General features: G+C 34.2%; 1 protein-coding gene and 1 non-coding gene across 2 annotated transcripts in view; both read left to right on the forward strand.

Moving 5' to 3' along the window:
• LOC100950573 (ephrin type-A receptor 6) overlaps window positions 1-18187 on the forward strand; it is a 696992-nt gene that overhangs the window by 368506 nt on the left and 310299 nt on the right. Inside the window, exon 5 of the mRNA XM_012801499.2 lies at window positions 8639-8763. Coding sequence (XP_012656953.2) covers window positions 8639-8763 — 125 coding nt within the window. The remainder of the gene's footprint in view (window positions 1-8638; window positions 8764-18187) is intronic.
• LOC111723237 lies at window positions 29-154 on the forward strand. Its single transcript, XR_002771820.1, has one exon. It is a non-coding gene; the product is annotated as a U6atac minor spliceosomal RNA (small nuclear RNA).

Here is an 18187-nt window from a genome sequence, read left to right on the forward strand (position 1 = left end):
AAAAAAAAAAAAAAAGAAATAATCTTTAGTGTTGTGTGAAAGGAAAGAAGGTTAGCACTCCCCTTGACAAGGGTGGAAGATGTCCTCGGGCCTGATAAAATGAATACGGTTAAGACATTGCCATCTACTTCATGGCATCTAATCATCGCTTTTAGACCATGGAAAAGAAAGAATCTCAGAGCTAAAGGATAGAGCTCTCGAGTTCACACAGGCAATTAAAGAGGCAGAAAAAAGAGAGAGAGAGAGAAAGCAGAACGTTCACTGAGAGAATTATGAGACTTCAAACATACGAATTACAGGGATCCCAGAAGGGGATGAAGAACTCCCCAGAGGAATGGAAGCCCTGCTGGAGGTTATCACAAATGAAAATTTCCCAAATATCACCAAAGATTCCCACACACTACTTAGAGGGATATCGAACCCCAGGTGATCCCAACTCAAACAGAGCTTCTCCATGAACCTTTCCAAAGTGAAGACTAAAGAGAAGATTCTGAACTACAGGGGCAAATCCATCAGGGTGACCACGGACTTCTCAAATGAAACTTTTAAAGCCAGAAAGGATGGTCATCATCAACCTTTAACTGTCTTAAAACAATTTTCTACCCAGAATTCTGTATCTTGCTAAGCTAAGCTTTAAAATTGATGGAGAAATGAAATAATCTTCACTTATTTTCTGTTATGACTATTATTATATATTATTATTTTTTCCATTAGTTCTACTTTTATAAAACGGTGGTCATATGCATGGATGTAATCATATCATGTCCTAAAGGATTTATAGAACAAAACTGCAGAGGGGAGGACAATTGTCTGATATACCGTGAAACAAATTTTGAACATTCTGAATAAAGGAGATATTCAAACGAAACCTACCTACTAGGTGCTAAGAAAGGCTCAGAGCTATAAACGTACCACAGTCACTTGAATACTATTTGAAAGTGCTACACTTAAGAGTTTGGTGTCTGCTCTTTATATGTTATATAACTGTGGATAAGACTTTGCCAGTCTTACTTTTCCTCATTATTAAAATGAGAATCACTGTATCTACAAAGTTACAGTATGTTTTAGGTGACTTAAACATGAGAAGGAGCATAGGAAGTTGAAAAGTGCAGTTAAGATCTATTTTTGTATATTCTGTAAGGAGGAATAGTGAGAGCTTCAGATAAAAGCAGTCACTTGTTAGATGTCTTGAGGAATAGACAAGAACATTCTAGGAGTTCAGATTCAGACATAAAAATCAATTCCATTTGAAGTGATCAAAGCAGTCTTAAGCTAGTCTGTTGTTTATCTTAAGGAAAAAATGTTAATTGCTGCTATTTTATTGCATATTATGAATGGAAGTCTTTAAATGTGAACTCGCCTCTAAAAGGCCCAAGGTTTTTCACATGTTGTTTCACAGCCCCAGACTATGACTGAACTTTTCTTGCCCATTTATGCACCTTACCGGCACAAAAACAACAAAAAAAGGGTTGTTTTTTTCTTTCTTCAGATATCCAGTAAACAAATCTATAACACGTAAGTTAATTTCCATAACGCTTCATGGTATGCCACTAACGACTAAGAATTAGAAATATTAGTAGAGCTTCAGAAAAATATACAGTCTCATAACCCACATAATAAATTGCAACTAAACTTTTAAAATAAGATGTATTTCTAATAATTCATAGTGTGAATTTGAATAATAGCTAAAAATAACATGTTAAAAGCTAACAGGAATATTTATGAAATCATTTTATTCCTTGCTTCTAGTTTTTAGCATAGATTTTAATTTTGAACATATTAAGATACTAAATTTGAATCAACTTTAAAATGAAATGCAGCCAAAAAATTAATTTTCAGTTAATATTAAAATTCACTCTCACACCCCTTCATTAAACAATCAATCAACAGCTCTGAGCCTTATATTTCTCATCTTTAAAATCAAGACAATCTCCATTCTATAGATTTAGGAGGTTGGAATAAGATAATGCATTTAATTCAAAATTATTAAATCTTAATTGGGAGCAAAATAGTTAACTACAATAGTTTATTATTTCTTTATGTGTCTCCACATTAATATAAGAATTACCTAATTGTGAATAAGATCTCTTTTTGCTAACTCTTCCTGTATGTAGATTTTTTCAAAGTTTGGTTAGTGTTTGGGAAACTATTTGAGATTCAGAAAATGTAGCATCAGAAAAGTTTGTATTTAAAACCACTTTCAAGAATGTAGCAATCTGGTCAAAAATCACTTTTCTGAAGGTCAAAGCTAAGATTCTGAAAGGTAAAGAATGTACATACGAAATATAATTATCCCGAAAACTGTATTGAATATATAATTCTTATTTAAGAAATGTTGCCTGAGTCTTCTAGTTGTTCCATCAGCTTCTGATCTTACAAACTCCGTAAGATATATTTTTCCTGCTTATTTCTTTCTTTCCCTGACTTTTTAGCATCAGAAGTAAAAAGTCAATAGTTGTTCTTCTGTGCCCTAATGTCATTTTCCTCATGTGGAAAATAAATATATACCCTGTATTTTCTACTTTATATTCATTGGTATTACAATATTACCACAGTATGTCAGCTTCAGATAAATAAACCTGGGTTATTAAGAAAACAAATTCATGAATGTATTCCAAACAGATGCTTAATTTTTCATATATCAAAGACTCATTTTAAAATGAAATTCTATATGCTTTTCACTTTTGTGAAACAGAAGATGCAGGTGTTGCAGCTGTGGCTCAAAGGAGTAGGGCGCCAGCCCCATATGCCAGAGGTGGTGGGTTCAAACCCAGCCCCGGCCAAAAACTACAAAAAGAAGAAGAAAAAAGAATATGCAGCGATTGGAGCGTATATATGGATATAAAAATTGTTTCCAACCTTCTCTTTTAATTTTTAACTATATAAAAGATGTCATTAAAGTGTATTTATTCAGGGCAGCCCCTGTGGCTCAAAAGAGTAGGGTGCTGGCCCCATATGCAGGAAGGAGGTGGCGGGTTCAAACTCAGTCCTGGCCAAAAAAATGCAAAAAAAAAAAAAAAGCGTATTTATTTAGTTCCTTTAAAAGCAATCAGCTGACTTGTGCTATGGTTATAAATTCAAATTATGTAAAGCAGTTTTCTCAAATATGAAATTTAGAAAAACCAGAAATTGTGCATAAATGTGAGAATTCTAATCAAACAATATTAGAAACTTGAGCATCCAACAGCAGAGGAATAACCTGATAAAATAGCAACATATTTGGATATTTAAATTAATAATTACAGAGGCTGTATCAAAACATAGAATGGAGTTTGAACTGCATTGCTCAAAATAAATAGAATTATTTAGAATTTTATGTATTTTACAAGTATATAAAATGCAAATTTTAACAAAAGAAAAGAATGTGCAAAGGTGAAGAGATTTGGGGGTAAAGCTTAGTTATCGGACCTTGAAGTCCATGTGTAAGTGAAAAACGTAGGGGGTTAGAGAATAGATTTTTTTTATTTCTGTTTTATAGAATTTTAGGATGAGACTTATAAAATTTAGGTGGTGTTGCTGTACAAATAACTGACCATTAGAGGATTAGAAATAGGAAAATCGTACCTATATTGTTCTTAGTAGTCATTCTATTATGCTGTTGCTATAATTGAATTTCTTGTAAGTTTTGCAAGGGTTGTATTACTGACCTGAGTGCTAAGTAATTATGAGGCAAAACGTAATACACTGGTAATATTACTTTATGACATTGTACATTAAACTGAAAATTAATCATGAGATTGTACACATGAAAAGGACATTTCAAAAATTGTAATGAATTGATATGCTTAAAGCAACTTTAATTTGTATGATTCATTTTAAAGTTATAATTTACTCATAAAGAGCCATTTAATGCATTATTACACCATAATTCAAGAAGATTAATGCAGTTCTCAAAAGGGAGACATTTATTAGTGGTAGTTTATTAATAGTGAATATGTCTCGATTTAGATTGTAAATTATCTGAGCACTTTTTTCATTAATTGATTAAAATGTAATTGATGCAGTTGATTTGGATAAAACTTTATGCAATTATATTTTCGTTTAAACATCTTTCATTAGCAATGGCAAAAATAGTACATATGATTGTTAAATAAGAACATATTCTACAAACTGACATTTTAGTTCGAATCACTAAATTATATGCTCTTATTACCTGAGTAGAGTCTCCTTCTAATATAATAATGAGTATGAATTTATTAAATTCAATTATATGCTCTTCCAGACATCTTATTCCTTGTCAATATAAAGGTAAAATCTTTTTACCTCAAGCTTATTAGTTATTTACATATTTATTATTTTAATTGACACATAATAACTGTACACATTTATGGGGTAAAATGTGACATTTTGATACATGTGTGCATATGTAATGTTCAAATCAGGGTAATTAACATATCTCAAATATTTATTTTTTGTGTGTTGGGAGCATTCAAAATCCTCTCTTCTACTTATTGAAAATAGAAGATGGATTATTGTTGAATACCCATAACTATAATGCCCTTTCATGCTATATAGAACACTAGAACTTACCCCTCCTATCTAGCTGTAATATTGTATCCACTAACCGCCCTCTCCCCGTACCGTGTCCCCTTCCCAATCTCTAGCACCCACTACTCTGCTTTCTATTTCCATGAGTTCAACTTTTTTAGCTTCCACAAATGAATGAGAACATATAGCATTTATCTTGACATGCCTGGCTTGTTTCACTTAATGTAACATCCTCCAGGCTTACCAATGTTTCCATAAATGACAGAATTTTATTCTTCTTATCACTATTGTGAATAATTCTGCAATAAACATGGCGGTGCAGATATCACTCTGACATAATTATTTCCTTTCCTTGCTTTTCCATTCTTGAGATACTTTACTTAGGAGAATGTTCTTCAAATCCATCTAGGTAAATACAGAAGATGTAAAGTCTCCATCTTTCTTCCTGGCTGAGTAGTATTCCATGGTCTATGTAGACCATATACCATAGTTTATTTAATCTATTGTGAGCTGATGGGCACTTAATAGGTCTCCTTTTAGCTCTTTGAGCATTCGTCCATACTGTAATATCTCCTTTTTTGTCTGGGATTTTATTTATTCTTTTTTCATTAGTTTTGCTAATGGTTTGTCAATTTTACATCTTCAGGAAACCAACTTTCCGTTTCACTGACCTTTTGTGTCGTTTCAGTCTCTTGTTTGTGTTCTAATCTTTGTTATTTCTTTCTTTCTGCTAATTTGGGGCTTGGTACATTCTTGCTTTTCTAGTTTCTAGAGGTCCATAGTTAGGTGGTTTATTTGAAATCTTTCTACTCTTCCTAGGGAGGCGTTTATTGCAGAAAGCTTCCCTCTTGGTACTTCGTTTGCTATATTCCATAGGTTTAATTTGTTATGTCTTCATTTTCATGTGTTTCAAGACCATTTTTAATATTTCTAATTTATTTATTGACTGATTAATCACTAGGAATCTATTGTTTAATTTCCATATATTTGTATAATGTCTAAACTTTCTCTTTTTATTGATTTCTAGCTTCATGCCATTGTGGTTAAAAGTTACTTGATAAAGTATCAGGTTTTTTTGTCCTAAGTTTGTTGACATTTGTGGCATAACTATTCTGCCCTGGAGAAGGTTCCACGTGCTGATGAAAGAATGTGTATTATGCAGCTATTGGATAAGATGTTCCGTAAATTTTGATTAGATCCATTTGGTCTATAATGCTGTTTCAATATGACGTTTCTTTGTTGATTTTCTGTCTCAATGATCTGTTCAATAGTGAGAGTGGAGTGTTGAAGCCCCAACTATTACTGCTTTAAGGTCTATTTCTCCTTTTATATCTAATAATATTTTCTGTGTACTCCAGTGTTAGGTGCCTGTATATTTACAACTGTTATAATCTCCTGCTGAATTGAACTATGTGTCATTATATAATTACCTTGTCTCTTTTTATGATTCTTAACTTGAAGTTTATTTTATCTGATATAAACATAGTTACTTTTCCTTGTTTGGGAATTACATTTGCATGAAATATCTATTTCTATTCCTTCACTTTCATTCTGTATGTGTCTTTAAAGGAAAGTAAGTGATATATTTTTTAATTTTTTCACTAGTTTTCTTGGGTCTAAATCATCTATAGTTTGATCTTGTTTTAAATGGTGAATTATCTCTGTGCTTTTTCTTATTTACCACATTATCCATTTCTGTTTTAGCTCATAAGATAAACTTTTATTTCTTAGTGATTTCATAATTATTCCTCATGTTTAAGAATATATTTTAGTCTAATGAACACCCAGTGAGAATTTTAAGAATAGTTCCAAAGTGTTTATGTTCTTACTACTATATATGTTACTCTCACAAATTTAAGAAAGTTCTTTATCCTTAGGGCACAAGGAAATATTCAGAAATATAATGCCAATATATTGACTCTTGTGGCTTTTTTATAAAATGAAAAAGTATTATAAGGAATCAATTCTTTCACATCTTTTTTTCCACAGGTGACTAGTATAGTCTGATAGGTTAATAAAAACAAATTGGAAAAATATCATGAGTTCATAATGAAACTTCTTTTACTTTGAGTTTTTATTTACCTCATTGATCTGCCATCTGCACCTTTTTCTCCCACACACACACACAAAATCTCAATCCTTCGTAGTGTTGATATCATTACTTATTCTATACTTTTATATATATATATACATATATATATGTATATAAAACATCTTCAGAAGTACAATGTCAATACTACCATAGAAATATCATTACTAAAAATAGTTTAAGAATTTTTATAGTTTTCTCTTATTAAATCCTTTAAACATGACACTTTTGTAAAGTGTCTGTGTTTTAAAGTCACTTTAAATAGTTCCTTAAAGTCTCCAACTCAATACACAGGATTCTTTATTTTACTTTTCCTTTAATATTTCAGAAGTGATTTTTTTAGCGTTAATTTTAAGTTTGAATCATTTGAAACATTCTCAATAGTACAAAGTAAATCTGCAAAGTATATTCGGCAATGTCTTCCTTCTAACCACATGACATCCATCCGATTGTCTCCCATCCCCTAAGGGTAACTATTATAATTATAGTATGATGTCTAGTGTTGGCCTCCTCCCTACTTTGACCACCTCCTTAAGCTGACCTAATTTTCATAGACTGGATGTTCACCACATGTATGTATCAGTACAGTAGGCCTAGTTCCTTATGCTGACCACCTCCATATCTTGACCAGTTTGTTATAGTCCTTTATGTGGTCAACTTACAGAGATTCTACTGTATTTTTTATCCTTAAGTTGACCTTTACATTGTTATTATAAATTTTTCTTCACTTAAAAACATATCCTTAAATGACTTCATTCTAGTATTTAAAGATAGCCAAAATTCCTTTTTACTACTTCATAATTCTCTGGTGGATGTACCAGTGTCTTTCAACCAATCCCTTATTAATGAATGTTTAGATTATTACAGTCTTTACAAATAAATCTCAGTTAATTGTCTTATAAATACATCACTTTGAGTTTGTGCAGTGTGTCTCTGGGAGAGATTCCAAAAAAAGCAGAGTGTAAAGGAATGCATACTTTGCCTTAAATTGTTGTTTCCCTTCACAAGAGTCGTACCCTTTTGCATTTCCACCAACAATGTTTCAAAGTGGTTTTTTGGGTATACACAGCCTAACCAACAGAGTAGGGTATACACAGCCTAGCCAACAGAGTAGGGTATACACAGCCTAGCCAACAGAGTAGGGTATACACAGCCTAGCCAACAGAGTAGGGTATTCACAGCCTAGCCAACAGAGTAGCTTGCTAAACTTTTAGAATTTGGGGTCCATCTAATAGATGAGAAATGGTATCTTTGTGTAGTTTAATTTGGATTTCTTCTTATCTGTGAGTTTAAAATTCTACATCAGATACTTTAAAATTAGAATACTTGAAAACTGTTTTGTGAAAGGTACATAGAAAATCTGTCACGTATACATTTTAGTTACACATTGGAAGTCTAACACAGGGTCTATCAGGATTGGACTGTTAAAATGTTATATAGGAAAATAAGATAGACATGATTTTGAAAATAACATGATTTTTGAAAATAAGATAGACATGATTTTGAAAATAATGTGAAAATATTTTAATGTTACTAAAATGCCACAGAAACTGTGAAGAAAAAGTAACCTTCACATTCATAAGCAAGAATTTATTATAATTATGTAGTTCACGATGTAAACTTTTATAAAGTACTAAGATGTCTTGCAAAGAATGAAAGGACCATAAATTTTCTTGTAATTTCAGAATTTGGGGTATAGGAAGTTAAGAAATGATAAAATACAGGAACCAAGTATATTGTACTTTATGTCATAGTTTGAGACCAAAGCCAATCTAAAGAAAAATGTCTTCCTCTAACCTGACCAAATAAGATGAGTTCCAGTCCTTATTCTTGGAATATTTGAGTTTTTGCTACTCTCCCTAATAGTGTTTCTAAATATGTTTTTGTATCTTATTTGGATTTCACTGTACAGACCCTGAGGCTATTGTACTAACCTGGCATTAACAGTTTGTGTCCTCTTCAACAAAAACAATATTTTCCTTGGAAGAGAAAATATTAAAAAACAGATTATGGAAAAATGATTCCTGCCAATTAATTCTTAGTTATTTTCTCTCCTTTCAGCACCTTCCCTGATAGGTGTGGTAAGGAAGGACTGGGCCTCCCAAAATAGCATTGCCCTATCTTGGCAAGCACCTGCTTTTTCCAATGGAGCCATTCTGGACTACGAGATCAAGTACTATGAGAAAGTAGGTCTCATTTGGAGCTTCCTAAAAAACTACATATATATGCATATATACGGATATATTGAGCATGTTGTTACACTATATTATTTTATTTTAAAACCTGTTCTTCGTTGGCCTACCCTCACATGTACTGTTTCTTGGAATCCTCTCCAACTTATGCATTTATAATTTCTTAATTAATTGATCTTGTTTTATGTCAGATTAAACTAGAAGATGCAAGATGTTCATCCCTGTCATGATTTACTCTAGGGAGTTTTATGATTCTGCGAGAAGTAAAAATCCTTACAACTTACAGTTTCATTGCCATGGCATTGTTTCTAAAATTCAGTTGGGAAGAAATTTTAATATTGAATTACTCTAACATAAAGCAAATTCGATGAGCACATATCCTTTGCAAATGAGTTGAAAGTTATAGGATAATATAATTTTAAAAGTATGATTTAAGGGATAAGTGGACTATAGCTTATTAATTAAACATTTTCTTGACATTGGGTCGGCTATTTCATTTTATAAAAGGCTACCAGGACAAATTTAGTTGATACAGTAACTGTGAATCCTGATTTCGGTTTTTGTCATTTAAAGATGTTCTCCATTATTATATTTCCTTAAATTATATACTTTCTTATATTTATTATATTATGTTCATTCTTCGTACTTTTTACCCCTATTCCTCATCATTATGATAGTCTTAGCAACAAAACCACAATAGACTACATAGTCAATTCCCATATGCTCCTTCTATTATACTGACAAAAAGGAGCATCAAATTAAAAAATTAAATGTAAAAATCATACGTAATTTCCAGTGGTATACTATGATAAGAAAAAACATCTCTTTTTTTTGGCCAGGTCTGGGTTTGTGCCTGGCACCTCTGGCATATGGGGCTGGTGCCCTATCCTTTTGAGCCATAGGCACCACCCAAGAAAAAACATCTTATAGTTCTGTAGTTTACTGTCACTAGAAGCAAAGGAATATCATATAGAAATCTAGGTTTCTTCTAAAGAAAGATTAATATAAGGCAAGAGGGAAAATAGAACCCTGCTGTCTTAGTTCACTTCGTGCAGAGCAGTGATACACTAGGTTACGTATAACAGACGGAAAGCTATCGGCTCATGTTCTGTAAGCTGGGAAGCCAAGATGGAGAAACCAGAGGTGGCGAGGGACTTCTTTGTCATCTTGTGGTAATAGGGAAAGAAAGAATGAGAGGGTGTAAAAGGGGACCAAACTCATTGTACGGAATCCGCTCCTGTAATAACAAATTCATTCCCACAGTAAGAGTAGCAATCCCTTCATCAGGGCAGAGACCTCATGGCCTAGTCATCTTTTAAAGGCTTCACATTTTAATACCATTATAATGGCAATTCAATTTAAGCATGAGTGTAGGAGGAGACAAACATTCAAACTATAAAAGCTGCCTTTCTTTATTCTCTGCTTCCCAATAAACTAGGTTTGGTAAAAGGCGAGGTGTGTTAGCAGCATAGCTGAATCCATTTTTGGTACTCTAGTAATTTCAACATTGTGTAGTCAGTGGAAACTGTCATTATCATTAACAGACATGGATAAATCCATGGCCTAAGAAAGGAGACATTTACTGAGTGTAAATTGGATTACAGATTCTGCAAATTAGCCTGACTAGTACGTGCTCAGCAATCCATTTAGCTAGCCTTTCAAATGTTCCAACCTGTAGCATGCTGTCACAAAAATTATATGTATTCATTCTATTTAAATTAGTGCAAATAGATCTCTCACAGTCAAAATTCAATCACTTCAAAAGTAACACACACAAATATACAATCAACTTTTCAGAATCAAAATATTTCTCTGTGTCTTATAAAGGTTATAGTTTACCTAAAGAAAAATTACATTCTCTTTGTATAGTCATTTATACTTTGCACGTTTGAGGTTGAAATATAGTTTGCAATATTTGCAAGTAAGGGCAATACCTGCAAGATTCAATGAAAAGGGAACAGCAGTCATCCAATCAAAGCTTAGAAATCTCTAAGATTCTATATGATAGTAATTAAATGTAATATTCACAATTATTCTTAAATGTGTATCATTTGGCATTATTACTTAAATTCTATTTTAAGGATGGAATAGATAATGTTATGAAGGGATTTATTTTGTAATAAAATCGCAATAATCCACTGCTAATGGACTAAACATGGAGGTGGACACCAAGGATTTCTAATTCATATTCTCACTCTGACTCGTTATGCTTGTGGCCAGGAAAAAGTCAATTAATCATCCTACATCCTAGACTTCCCATTTATAAGGTGAGAATAAAGATATCAACTCTTCTTATTGGTTGCAAAGATTAATTATAAACAGACCTAAAGATGAAAAGCACTAAATCAGTATTAAAAATTATTTATGTAAGGATTAGAGAAATGTTTGGAAAATAATACAACATAGAATCAGAAAATAATAGCATGAGAATTATGTACAAACCAAATAATAACCCTTTTACACATAAATACACAAGGTATAGGCAACCAATCAAAGACATCAGGATATCAAAATCTTTAAGAGAGAATATAAAATGATTGCTAATGGTAAAACTTGTTCCTACTATGACTTCAAATTCTAGCTAGATATTTTAAATATCTATACCTAGGAAATAATTTCTCATTCCAATCATAAAAATTTATAATAACTTATAACTAGGGTACAATGAAACTCAGTTAAAAGTGCTAATTTCCAGCTGGGCACTGTGGCTCATGCCTGTAATCCTAATACTCTGGGAGGATGAGACAGGTGAGTTTCTTGAGTTCAAGTGTTTGAGACCAGCCTGAGCAAGAACAAAACCCCATCTCCTCTAAAAAAATAAATAAAACAAGCCAGGCATGGTGGCAGGAGCCTACAGTCCCAGCTACTCAGGAAACTGAGGCAGGAGGATTGCTTCAGCCCAAGAGTTTGAAGTGCAGAGAGCTATGATGTCTCAGCACTCTACCCAGGGCAACACAGTGAGATTATGTCTCAAATAAATAAATAAAATTGCTAATTTCTTATTCATTGGGAATCAAATATTATTCAGTAAGTAAAGCAAGATACGAAAAAGTATATATACATATGATCCCATGTTGGAGACACAGATATTTGCTCACATGTGCATAGGGGGAAAGATGTAACTTCTTTGCTTTCCTTTTTTAAGTTCTTAGTTGAGACACACAATTGAAACAAGTCGATTAATGAAAACATGAAAAAGGTCATAATACATACTGTACCATCACAAGAGAGAGTCCTCAGTTCATAAGTATTTCTCTCACAAGGCAGTAGCATGGGAATCTTCTTTAAAAAGTATTTTATTCGCTAGGGAATCCTTTCCCCAGTGTATGTCTTTGTCTGCTTTGTCAAAATCGGCTGGTGGTAGAGATATGGTTTTATGTCTGGGGTCTCTATTCCACTTGTTTGTCAAATTTGCATCTATACAAAGTATTTTAATGAAGAGCTATAAATCCTATATAGGGACTAGATGAAGAAGACAGTATCTTTGGACTTAGAAAAAGTAGGAAAATGTGGGAAGGTAAATCTATAAGAATAGTGAAGTCTGCCCCTAGATCCTCAGGGGCATACTGATGTCAAGCTCTGTGTCTGCACTGAAAGGGCAGAGAGGAAGGGAAGAATGTGCCCCTCATTTTAGCCATTTTTTTAGCTCATTTCTTCTAGTGATTTAGAGAGAATTATTATCATTTCCTTCAGTGAATGTTTTTGTGTGATTATATAAGTCTAGAAAAATATAGAAGAGAATAGGATGCACACTGGGCTGTTTCAAGTGTGGCCTATTTGAGAGGGTGGGAGCAGGGAAGGAGAGGGAGGTGGCAAATATACATAAATATGAATGGATGGATAGATGGTTGGATGGATGGATGGATGAATAGCTTTAGTATTCATCTTCCCAAAGGCAGACCCTGAGATGACTATTTTTGTACAAGTGACTAATTAAGAAAGCTTCTAGGAGAACTACAAGGAAATGGGGGCAGCAGGATTGTGAAGGGAGGTGCTGCCCATGAAACTCAACGTGACCAAGGGAAGCTCTGGATTATAAATTACATCTCAGAGTTTATTTTATTAAGACAAAGGGGCTGGACTTTTCCACCTGACTGCAGTCCATCATTGCCTACAGGCATTACTGGGAATGCATGTTTGGCATGCAGAAAAAGTCTTAGGCCCTTCTGGTTCTCTGGAAGTAGCTCCAGAAGCACACGTTTAGGTCTCTAAAGATGGTCAGTCATAGGAACAAGCTTTTAAAAGCAAAACACACAGAAGATGGAGGATGGAAATGGGAACAGGTAAAAGTGATCTGAGCTCATCTGCTGGAGCACCAACTATCAATGAGATAGATAAAGGATCAAAAACTAGTGGAGAATTAATCCATGGATCCTTGTAATACTTATATTCTCTTCATTCTTTAATATCAGCTGAATGGTACTTAAACATTGATTTTTCTTTTAATCAAAGTTACTGTGTATTGCTATACCCATAATTTATCTAAAAGTGATCGATTTCACACCACTCTCTTAGAAACATATGCTATTCTTTTTTAGTTTCTCATTGTTTTAAGTGTGTTATTCTGAAAACCAGAAAGTTAAGCTACTTGGTTTACGAAGTGTTTACAAGTATCAGAGGTAAAACAACACGCTCCCGTTACCAGTCACATTTTCTCAGAGATTGTAGTAGATAAGAAAAAAGCCCTGGGATAGTTGTTCACAGATTTGAGTGTGACTCAGATCTTAACTTTCCTAGATCTTTTTCCTCAGATGTAAAATAAGAATCCAGAAAGAGAATCTCTTACAGATCTAACTACTGCAACAAATGCCAACATGTTTGTGTTTAAACTGTTACATAGATATATTATTCTGTTGTTACTCCATCCATCAGATACCTGTAATTTTCTCTGTGAGTCTAGTGAAATTAAATGTGGATTTCTTAAAAATACTTTATCACAGGAAGCAATATTCTTCACATAATAATTATATGTAATAATTAAGACCCCATTATTTTCCTCTATGGAGATAGAGATGTCTCTGAGTTTGTCTGTGTGTACATTGAGAGGAATATGTAGGAAAGAAAGCATACTACTTTCCTGGTTATAATTAGTAAAGTATTTCCCATTCAGTTAATTATTCTTCCCAATTTTTAGTTACTTTTTTTCATACTTAAATGGCCTTTCATTTTCCTTTAACTCAAGTGGATACAGTTGAAATATGAAACACACTTTAACAAGGAAAGTCAGATATAAATTATAAAAATAAGTTTCTATTTTCTAATTTTCTTAACTAAAATGCTTTTTTTCAACAGAGGCCACTACTCTTAGAATGAGTGAACTAAGACATCATCTGCTCCCAGCTTCCCAGTCTTCACTCTCAAAATGATACAAACCCTCTTGTAGATAGAAAATATGAAACATCCAATTGAATAGCAAATACACCCTTTGTCTAATTCATTTTTTGTTGCTATAGTAGAATATCTAAGGTCAGGTAATATATAAAGAACATAAATTTATTTCTCATGATTCCAGAGGCAGGAAAGATTAAGGGGCTCCCAGGTTTGGCATCTGGTGGAGGGACCCATCCTGCTTCCTAGGTGTTGCTTTGAACACTGCCTTCTCCACAAGGGAGAAATACTGTTCCTCCCAGACAGAAGAGAGGGAGGGTATAGAAGGGAAAGATGGGGCCGAACTTGCCCTTTGATAATCGCACTAAACCCACCCATGAAGGCAGAGTCTTCATGGCCTTATCACTTTCTTAATGGATCCCCTCTTAATACTTGATTATAGCAATTAAATTTTAGCATGAGTTTTGGTGGGAACAAATATTAAAACCACAGCACCCGTTCCTCATCTCTATTCTTTCCTTTCTCCTTACCTTTTTTGTTCATATTGTTGTTGTTGTTTTTTAATTTTAGATTAATATGAGGGTACAAATGTTTAGGTTACATTGTTTTCCATTCTAATATAAAGCTCAGGTTGTGGTTGAGCCCTTCACCCGGGGGCGTGTTGACACTCTCACATTGTGTACATTGGCTGCCATAATTTCTTCTCTCTTTCCTTCATCCATCCTCCCTTCCTCTTCCTTCTTTTCCTGTCCTTTCTCTTGCTTCTTTGTTCTCTTATTATCTGTCAATCTGGCTGGACTGCTATAATGAAAACAATTAATATAGCAAAAGTAGTCTGGATTAGAGTTATTTATGTTTGCATCAGACTCCCCACTAGATTGAGTCCCTGAAGAAAGATGATTGCAAACCTCCATCTGGGTCTAACATAGCTATTTCCTTTGAATCACATACTAGCAGAATTAGTCAAATGCTCTTTGTTTAGAACTTATTCTCATGAAATTGAGAGGTCATCTAGTTAGTGTAAAAACACTTCAAAAATTTAAAAAGAGAAAGAAATTCTTGGAGTCTTTGTTTCTGTTGGGTTTGGATAATTGTCTGTATTCTGGGTTCTTGGCGTGCTCTTGACGGATGAATGACCAGATCCACCGAACCACGGCAAGCACTAAACAAAGTTTATTGAGGAAGAGAAAGATAGGTTTACAGATCAAGAGCAAGATAGATGTTTAAAGAGGAAGATGCCTTTGCTACAGACAACTAAGAAGCCTTGTGACAAAAAGGCCCTGGTTATGGTCCTGGCTCTTCTTTTATAGTGTCTGATTGGGCCCTCCTCATGATGCAGACAGCATGGGGACAGTTACCATGATAATTAGCCTTCAGTTATTCTGGGGCACTTTCTGAATTCTATTGTACCTGGGCTCCTGGCCTGGGCTCAGGGAGTCCCTGCATTCTGATGCAGACTTGCTCAGGGCAGGATTAAGGTGGGGCAGCACCAAGTGCAGTGTATACCGTTTGTCCCCCAGGAAAGCCGGAGGTTCTAACTATCTACCTAATATTTCTGCCTGTTTCTAAGAAAGACTCTTACACAGACATCCATCAGCTGAGAGAGCATTCTGTTAATAACCAGAATGTAAACTCAGAAGGGCAGGGATTTGTTTTTTCACTTTTATGTCCCCAGTACTCAGAAAGGCATATAGCTAATAATTCCTAGATATCAATTGTTGACCCATCCTATGCCAGGTTATTATTTCAGTGTTTTGCATGAATGAAACAATTTAATCTGCATAACAAAACTGTGAGGAAAATACTATGACTCTTCCCTTTTTCTGGATGAAGAAAAGTAAGACCCAAGTAGGCTGAGTGACTACCAAAATCAAGCCGCCAGTAAACGGTTACCTCGCACACCAGAGGATTTCTCAGAAAAGTCAGTGTTTTCTGCTGATGCTGATTTTCTGGGTTCCCTGAGGCCAAACACTCCATTGCTCTCTGATGCCATTTTCCATCTGTACAATGGTAGGAATAAAACATACCTGTCTCACCAGGGTGTTGTACAGCCCCACTAATTATCAGCTGGTAGCTCATTTTACAAACATGAATCCCCCATAACAGTTCATTATTCTTATATCCAGTATTTAAAGACATAGCAACTAGTAAAGTCTTTTCCTCAAAGGGCTCTAGTTAATTGTTATCATGGTCAGCAATTTTTAGATTTTTTTACAAGAAAAGTCATCATGAGAAAGGAAGTATGTCTTATATCTGGATGGTCAACAATAACATCTATAAAATGCTGAATTAATAGAACTTGCCAATGTTTCACTGAGTTCACAGATCTTAGAAAAAGCTATCTATCAGTTTTAATTAAAATATATAATTTCATGACACTTAAAACAGCATATTATTAAAAATGTGAGGAGTTTTGTGAAAAGCTTTCAATTGCGGGAAATATTTTCATTACTCGGGGATGATTGAAAGTAGCATCCATCGAGAGAAAGCGAAAGTTTTTGTGTCGTTTCTGAAACTCACATCGCTTCAAGGTCATATTGCGCATGTTTCTTTCTTCCTCCCTTCCCCTCTCATTCTGCGTCCTAAAGATAGTTTTTCTATAGATAATGATTCAACAGTTATCCTTCATGTTTCTAAAATATATAATCAGAGTGTATATTTTTCTGTAAAAACATATAAAGCATTTATTGTAGCAATCATCAGTATAAGAAAGAAAAAGTCCTTCCTTCTTATACAATAAACATTCCTCCTCTTCGTTTATTATAGTTCCTTCACTTAGGTATTTCCCCAAGTGAGGAAGAGAACTTGTTCGTCACTTCCAGAAATGTTCCTCTCACCTCCACACATCATTTAGTTGCAGAAACATGCCTCCTTTATTCTCTGCACCCTTCTTCCCCTATGACCATCTCCCTGGTATGTTTCTGTAAACTTACCGCAGACTTGCATATAAACCTAAATGCGGTTATCATACAAGGATCTTAGAAACGTGTGATTGAGGAAAGTATGGATTGCCTGGATCACCTGAGGATCTTGCTGAAATGCAGGTTAATATATATATATATATAGGGTTAGCTGGGCTGGTGAGTGTGGGTGCTAGTAAGATGAGATTTTGCATTTCTAACAAAGTCCTGAGTGATACCAGCACTGCCAGACCAAGGACCATGCTTAGAGTTGTGAGTCTCTAAAGGCCCTGCTTCTGCATCACCTCATTTAATCAAATGTGGATTAAAGAAAACGTAATCACAGCCCTCATCATACGCATCTGCCTGCATTGCTTTCATTTTGAAATTGGCTAGGACTTCTGTACATATTGCATAATTTGCCAAAGATCAAAACCTAAAACATTAACACAAAGCAAAATACCATAAATAAAGACCAAGTCCGTGTCAGACACAATTCAGTGTTTCTAAAGGAATCAGCCAGTTCCTGAGCTCATTAAAAACAATAAAGTTTTTATGTTCATTTTTTTTTCACAATTCCTTTTTGTTGCAATGTCCACCACAGAGAAATTGGATATGAGAACTTTGTAACAATTAAAAGAACATTACCTCAAAGGTAATTCACGGATACAAACACTCATTAGAAAGATTTCATACCCAGTTTCGATGTGCAGCAAACATCACACTCTCCATGGTAGCCTGTCTGGTTTAGTGAGCCCCGGGAGTCCCACAGTGCCTAGAGCAGAGATTCTCTTAGTAGCAGGCCTGGGACTGCTGTCAATACTGCACCACCAGCAGCAGCTATATGTTATGAACATATCAAAGAAAAAAAATTAGAAATATATTCAGACCATCACTCAGAGTCTGCACATACATAAAAATTACAAATGCGACAAACTATCTTTAAAGAGTCTCCTATTTTATAAGAGTTGTGTTATCTTTGGTTGGATTTGAAGAATGGATGTGTTTGAAATTATAGAAGCTATAGTTACTATATTAAAGATTTGGTACATCCAAGAAAGGGGGAAGGGGAGTTAGTAAACTTAAGTACTCCAAATAAACTTTATTAAAACTTTTGAATATATTGTAGGGGAAAAGAAATATGTGTTCCATCTCTACACTCAGGGCTATAACAACAACAACAACAACAA

This window comes from Otolemur garnettii, unplaced genomic scaffold, assembly GCF_000181295.1.
Source record: "Otolemur garnettii isolate 467f Iridium unplaced genomic scaffold, OtoGar3 scaffold00009, whole genome shotgun sequence".
NCBI classification, from domain to species: domain Eukaryota; kingdom Metazoa; phylum Chordata; class Mammalia; order Primates; family Galagidae; genus Otolemur; species Otolemur garnettii.